Source organism: Micromys minutus, assembly GCF_963924665.1.
Source record: "Micromys minutus genome assembly, chromosome: 8".
In the NCBI taxonomy this organism is placed as follows: Eukaryota; Metazoa; Chordata; class Mammalia; order Rodentia; family Muridae; genus Micromys; species Micromys minutus.
In genome coordinates this window covers 12,974,137-12,981,907 of record NC_137977.1, presented here as the reverse complement: position 1 = coordinate 12,981,907, position 7,771 = coordinate 12,974,137, and the positions used below count along the sequence as shown (strand labels likewise).

Sequence of the window (7,771 nt, the reverse complement as noted above, 5' to 3'; positions counted from 1 at the left end):
AAAATGAAGCTGTAAATGAGACTCTCCTTAACTAGCTACAAAGCTAGAAATGAGTTAACCCTGCTTGCTTCTCAGAAGATTTTGGTCTCTAAAATCAACATATTCTCCCAGTCACCGGCAGAACCCTGTGAGGACCACCAGAAAGCCACTGAGTATCTATTCACCAAGCAGCATGACAACAGCACAGCTTCCTGTTTAGACAGTGTTGTCTGATGTGATAGACGGTCAGTTCACTGCTTAGGCAACAAGCCAGTGCCCTTAAAGCCATTAAGCCACATTCGAATAATTCACATACAAAAGGGAAATTACTATAATACCCTATGTGCCCTTTCCAAGGGGCGATTACATCAATTCCCTAGTCTGTAATCTGCAAACCCCACTGACAGTCCCAGGCTCTCCTGAGTGCTCACAGACATCATGTAGCCTCTTGCAAATGCCTGCCTGCTTGATAGAGTTCTCACAGGCTAGGGAAGCCACAGTCAAGGGGGTATGAACATGTCATATTTTTATAGATAACATCTGCTGCATATTATCTATAAATCCCTACTCCAGATAGAGAGGCACAAAGGTTTTGAAAGGTGAAACACTTGCCCAGCCTCTGAAGCAGCTACTGTAATGATTTACCTTTTCCAGATTTGGGAGCTAGTTTTCCCCTGAGGAGACCCGGCCAGCCCAGGAACTGTGAGCCCCAGTGTCACTGAAATTGCTAAGAGTCCTGCAGTCCCTCTTGAACACTGCAGGTCTTCACCACTTGTACTTAAGAGAAGTGAATATAAAAACCGCAATGCTTTCTGCAGAGAACTTTAAATTCTACTTTATATGGACAATTAGTAAACTTTATGAGAAAATTGACTTTTACATAAAAGGCAAAAAAATGTTAGTTGCAGAATAGTTTAGACAAGTGAAAAGCTACTCTGATATATTTTAGCATCACACGCACCAAACCTCATATGTAAGGTGAAGTGTAACTAAGTTAACAGCAGCTAACTTTCCCTGCAGCAAAGACGGGTGGCTAATTAAACCAGGAGTGTGAAAAACCATGTTGGGGCTACTCAGTCAACAAAATGCAACCCACATGACTTAAAGATTACTTAAGTAAGACTCCACGCTGTTAGAAATGCTGTGAACCTGAGCAGCTACTTAAGATCCTCTCTGTCTATGAGAATAAGCATTTCGTATGATGGCATTAATCTCTATTTATTTAGTCATTGAAACATGGTGTACATTTATGGGTTTGTATAAACATTTAGTACATCTAAAATCCACAATTGGTAAACAATCTGTGCTTGCATTTGTGTACAACACTGGCATTTATATCTGGACGTTTGTTGTTGTGGAGACCCAGTCTCTGAGTCTAATCACATTACCCGGTGTTATCTGAACAACTGTGACAGAAGTGATTTGTTCCTTACAAGGACGGTTGCTTCCTAGAAAAGGTGTCACACTTGAAGCTAATAAACCTGGTATCAAGGAAACAAGAGAAACACAGCTGACTTTAGATAAAGTACATGCAGGAGATTTCTGGAGATCCACGTCAACGAGCAATGGCGGCACAAGCAGTGTGTTACCCAGAAATGAGCACTGAGTTCTAATCACCAGACGTTCAGGTCTCCCTGCCCCTACTGAAAGGGGTGGGTCTAGCCAGAGCTGGTCCTCTGCTCAGCATACTTCTGAGGGCCTACAAAGGTCACAGTTGCAGTTCAGATGTCCCAACCAGGCCCAGGGCTCTGGCTTCTTCTGGAGTCAGGCCACTCTTCAAGGTCCTTCGTACTGCAGTCGTCCCCACAGGTCACAACCAGAGAGACAAGAAGAGAAGGGAGGTGTTAGCAAGAAGACATATGGTCTCAGTAGATCAGTACCCTTCTTCCCAAGAACCCAGGGTAGCCCAGGGCTACTCTGTTCTCAATGAATGATGTACCCTGGGAGAGACCTTGAGATTGCAAGCAGAAGAGGGATACCCTCACAGGGCTTCTGAAGAATCAGTGCAGACTGCAGAAAGTGTGGGTAGAATGTGGAAAGCTCATCTTCCTAGAGTGGAGTGTAACAGAGAAGAAAGTCTGTAGATTGTCCTAAAGCTGTTTCTATTTTGATGTTAATTCCACTTCCCCAAGAAGGGCTGCCCAGTCACGTGACTTCATCTGAACCTCCCCATTTTAATTAGTAAAATAAAGGAAAGCCAGGGTGACTGGGTGGGGCGAGGGAGAAAGAGGGGGCAGAGACCTTTGAGGAGGGTAGAGGATGGAGGGTGAAGGTCGTGGCAAGATGGAGGTTCCCAAGGACCAGCTAGATGCAGGTGATATTAATTGGCATTAAGTAGCTATGAACATTAAGGATTTTATAGGTCTAGTATCTCATATAGAAGGGCAGTTTGTAACTTTGTCTATTTGATGTAATCTTGTTGTGTAGAGGGTTTGTGGATTGAGGCTTGAACATATAAACCTGTATGAAAAGCTATCGGGCTGTAGAGTTGTATTTATGTGGGATTTGGGAGTAGAGAAACACCCCGGGATGGAGGCATAGAATAGGCGGTAGAAAACCGCCAGGGAAGGGAGTTTCGCAGACAAGTTGGGCTGTGGTGGCGGCTCAGACTGGGCTCCAGAAAGTGTGTGGGCCTCTGTATCAGGGTCGGGCCTGAGGAGTGAGACCTCAGGGCCATTAAAGAGATAAAGAGATTTCTGGTTTTTATTATTTACTGCAACAAAAGTCAAAATGGAAAATCTGGTCTGGAGGGAACATAAGCAAGAGAGGGGTCAGCAAGCTCCAACTGCAAAGCTATTGAAGGAAATACAACGGTAAGGATGGACCTAAGGACCTCCCTGTGCATCCAAGTGGTTGGCAAAGCCCAAGGCAAGGGTTGGTGATCAGGAAGACTCTCTGAGTAATGTGGGTCTCTGTCTTAACTTCACTAGGGACCTTTAGGAACAGTGTTTGGGATAATCAGCAAACTTTCCTAAATATATGTCAAAGAGCAAACTAAGGCGATTTTGAGGAACAAGTCTCTGGCCAGGTACTCTATTTGACAGATGCAGAAGTCACAGCCTCGCTGGGGAAGGAACAAACTATCAACAAAACTCAATGTAAAGGCCTTCCTATGGGTGGAAAACCATAAACCAAGCAAATTCTTGAAAATGTAAAAATGGACACATGATGACAGTCTTTCATTAGAACCTGGAGAGAAGCCAGGAAGGATAGTGCGTGCATTAACTCAGCACTCAGGAAGCAGAGGCCAGAGGGTAGCTGTGAATTCAAAGACAGCTTTATCCTCTAAGGGGCAATGACTAAGAGACCCTAAGGTTCTGAACTCACTGGTTGATTCGGATCATTGCTTGAGCAAAGATACCTACAATTTTAAATCTTGGCAGAATGCTCTAATATATATCCAAAGTTGAGAACCACAACTCCAGCGCATTAATACTCAACATGAGCACCAAGGACAGCAGCAGAATCTTCACCTAAGTGTACCCCAGAAACCAACTCAGCCCCTCCATCTTCAGCAGAATTGTATCATTCATCCTGACCCCGGTGTTATTTTCCTTTCTGGGAAAAGATTCCCATCAGACTCTAAAGTAGATCATATAATTAAAAAAAAAAAAAAAAAAAAAAAAAAAAAAAAAGCAAGATCTGATGGGCTGAAGGAATCTGGTTTGGCATTCTTAGCTCTTAAAAAAAAAAAAAAAAGCAGAAACACAAGGCTAACCACACCCCAGTGTCATACCCCAGTCACTCTGTGTGAATCTCATGAGCAGGATAAACTGGGGGTATCCTGTATTTACATTCCCACTAAGTTCTCTGCCAGCCTGGCATTGCTCTGCTTGATCTGGGGGGATTCCTTTTCCTCTTCAACACCCCTTATTCTCAAAGCCAAAGCCAGAGGACACTCAAGCTGCCCCATGTGACCCAGCAGCAGGCTAAGCCTGGGAAATGAGCCTAAAAACACCCTGGCCCATGGCTGGTGGTGCCAGATGCCAAGTACAGTACAGGTAGAGGAGCAAGAACAGGCAGCAGGTTCAGACTCAAAGGACAAACCAGTTACTTTGATTTAGTCAAATGCTGTTTGGAGGAAAAATAGAAATCCTGATAAACCTAGAACATTAACTGGTAAGCCTTCAGTTTGATCTCTCGCTACCCCTGCCTTTTTATCATTAACCTGTCGGAGACTATGGTAAAGCCTGGGAGGAGCCTCCAGTGCTGGGTGAAAATCAAAAGCCTCTGGCAAACCATCTGGGGCAGTACTTGGTAGTAAGCCTTACTTCCACATACTAGAGGCTTTCAGTGGCTTTGAGAACTCACTCTCTAAGTACACAGAACATACATTTGACAAGTGTGGTTGCCACCCATCCTCCTTAATGCTAGATACTGATAGGACCTTCTTCTTGCTAAGAGGGCATGTGGGTACCCTTAAGGAGCCACGGAACAGTAATGGGAGCTTCTTCTGACGTTCTGACCTTCCAGGTCGTATTGAAAGGCAGGGAAAAAGCCCTACCCTCCTGAAATGTACTCACGAGATTTGCGGTTGGCCCTGGAACGCTTTCTCTCCCGTGGCACCACTCGCTGACTGGGCACTTGGGTGGCTGATTTGACGATGCGGTCCATGATCTCATCTGCTGCATCATCAGTGACACTAGGTGACTCCTCAGTTCCCATAGTCCACGAACTAGTGGATCCTGAAAAATGAGACAACCAGAGAACGCCACGTGCTCAGAGAAGAGAGGGAAGAAGTAAAATGTTACCATTGTTCTATGTAGTTGACATTCATTAGAAATAGATTCCAGCAAAAATCAGTGACAGCTTCAGAGCTAGTGACATGCCTACACTGATGGCCTGTTCCCACTTGTGTCTGCTATATCCTCTTAGTGCTGTGGATGCCTAAATTGGGACATTTACTTTGTATTTTCCTGCAACATAGCTGTTTTCCTGTCTCTTTGTTCTCTAACTCTCTCCCTCTCTCTTGTGTGTGACATTGCCACCTGCAGGTCCTATGATCATCTGAGGGCACATGACCCAAGCAATACCCTGCATAGGATCAGTGACATCCAGAGAGGCCATCCAGTAATACACAGAGAGCCGCCTAATAAAGATCACTGAATCACATCTCATCAAGTAGCTTATGTACCTAGTCAGTGCCACAGAAACCAAGCAGGTTTATAATACGTACTTGATGCTGGGACTACTTCTAAGAAACAATTTGCCCTCTTCAATAACCAGCAGAGATCTTGACATAGTTTGTCTCTGAAATGCCTGTTTGTTCCTTCACAAGAAAATGTGTTTTGTAAATAACTACATGCTAAGGCCATCCACATCTCCTTATAGGTAGCTTCTGCCTATAGACAAGAAGAAAGCATGAATTTCCAAGCAAGTTCTGTTAGAAACCAATGGTGATTTAACATCTAAAACCATGGCCTTTGTGGCAGATTAACATCCTTGTGAAAGCTCTTGGATAATGATGAGTTTCTTCAGAAGGAAAGATAGTAGGGGTATCCCAAATCATTCATCTCTATACCTTAAACCTCTTTCTATAATAGATGTACAGTTCTACAAGCCTATAGGTTAGAGTTCTCAAATTCATAGCCTCTGATATTGTGCCTGAGAAAGGCCTAGGGTAAGCCAGAGATGTGACAACTTGCCCAATCTGAAGGTAACTAATTTTTAAATGTTTTTGTGTGAAACACAACATAGCATCAGTAATAGTGCCAGGGTTTGATGCCCACCTATGGGATAAATCCCAAGTTGGACCAGTCACTGGATGGCCTTCTCTTCAGTCTCTGACAATTTTTGTCTATGCATTTTTATTAGACAGGAAAATCTCTGGATCAAAAATGTTGAAGGTGGGTTGATGACCCCATCCCTCTACTGAGGGACCTGTCTATCTACTTGAGGTGGTTCCATCTCCCCACTGTTAAGCCATTTGGCTAAGGTCACTCCCAATGAGGCTGACACAGTTTTTAAAAGTCTACTTTAGCTTAGCTTTCTTAATGACTATTCTCAGAGTAGAGCTACCAATAGCAAAACTATATCATGTAGCATTCTTCTGATGCCCTTTCAGCTGCTGATTTAAAATTCTGTGTCTTATCGTGTAATCTAAATTAACCTTATCAAACCACACAGGACTCCATCAATTCTATTTGCTTCTGATATAGTTTCAGGGAACTGGACAGAAATGCAGGTATTAAATGACCCCGCCCTCTGATTCTTACCACCATCCCCCGTCAACAAATTCCCAATGATCTGTTTTTGACATAGCAGAAACCTTAAGATTACCTAGAGCCGTTGGTTCAGCATTATCAGGCTGTTCTGTGATGACTTTATCTCTTTGTGACCTCATTGTGGAATTGATTTTTTTCTGATTTTATTGGATATATTTTATTTACATTTCAAATGTTATCCCCTTTTCCGGATTCCCCTTCATATCTCCTATCCTATTACCCCTACCCTGATTCTATGAGGGTGTCCACCCCCTCCCAGTTCCCCACCCTGACATCCCCTACACTGTGGCATCAAGCCTTGGCAGGACCAAGGGCTTTTCCTCCCATTGATGCCCAACAAGGCCATCCTCTGCTACATGTGCAGCTGGAGCCATGAATCGGTCCATGTGTACTCTTTGCATAGTGGTTTAATCCCTGGGAGCTCTGGTTGGTTGGTATTGTTGTTCTTATGGGGTTGCAAACCCCTTCAGCTCCTTCAATTCTTTCTCTAACTCCTCCATTAAGGACCCTGTTCTCAGTTCTATGGTTGGCTGAGAGCATCCACCTCTCTATTTGCTGTGCTCTGGCAGAGCCTCTCAGGAGACAGCTATATCAGGCTCCAGTCAGCATGCACTTCTTGGTATCAGCAATATTTTTGGATTTGGTAGCTGAATATGAGCTAGATTCTGAGGTGGGGCAGCCTCTGGGTGGCCTTTCCTTTAGACTCTGCTCCAAATTTCCTCCTAAGAATATTTTTGTTCCCCCTTCTAAGAAGGACTGAAGCATTCACACTTTGACCTTCCTTCTGGAGCTTCATGTGGTCTGTGAATTGTATCTTGGGTATTCTTAGCTTTTGGGCTAATATCCACTTATCAGTGAGTATATACCATGGGTGTATTTTTGTGACTGGGTTACCTTACTCAGGATGATATTCTCTAGTTCCATCCATTTGCCTAGGGATTTCATGAAGTCATTGTTTTTAATAGCTGAGTAGTACTCCATTGTGTGAATGTTCCACACTTTCTGTATCCATTCCTCTGTTGAAAGACATCTGGGTTCTTTCCAGCATGGAACTGATTTCTTGTTTGTACCTTCTCTTTCCTTGGTCACCTCTCCTTGCTACCTGGTCACCATTTACTCTCATTCTTCCTGCTTACATACACAATCTTAGAATCTCTGCTTCTCCATGCAGATATTGGAAAAAGACTGCCATGGCCCTTTATGCACCCAATGTTCCAGGAGATTCACTGGAGACATTTGGACATAGTGAAGGGACCCAGCATTCTAGGCCATAGCAGCACAATATCAGTTCCTCTTCACTTCATTTCCCAGTCTGTACAATTGTTTGAAGGCAAACAGACATTTATGTCTCCCTTTTAGAAATCTAACCTTAAACAGTCTACAGGGGATGAGTCTTGTCAGCAGAGGTGTTGCTTTAATATAGAGAAAACATTTGTTTTCACTCTGACAGCTAACCTCCGTGAGGATAAGTAGCCAGAGGGCAAGTTTCTCTGGCATTGAGGGATGTCAGTCACCCTTGTTTGTTTCTTTGCTTACATCTTCCATAATTTCTGTTGAAAAATGAACCA

The 7,771-nt window shown here is 43.7% G+C and overlaps 1 protein-coding gene across 4 annotated transcripts in view; it reads right to left on the bottom strand.

Moving 5' to 3' along the window:
* Positions 1–1,181: 1,181 nt before the first annotated feature.
* Positions 1,182–7,771, bottom strand: part of FHOD3 (formin homology 2 domain containing 3) — a 394,692-nt gene continuing 388,102 nt past the window's right edge. For all 4 annotated transcript variants that reach the window (XM_080920362.1, XM_080920363.1, XM_080920364.1 and 1 more), the window contains 2 exons: positions 4,503–4,664; positions 1,182–1,770 (listed from right to left, as the gene is read on the bottom strand). In XM_080920362.1, the coding sequence (XP_080776488.1) occupies positions 1,688–1,770; positions 4,503–4,664 (245 nt within the window). In that variant the 3' untranslated portion in view covers positions 1,182–1,687. The remainder of the gene's footprint in view (positions 1,771–4,502; positions 4,665–7,771) is intronic.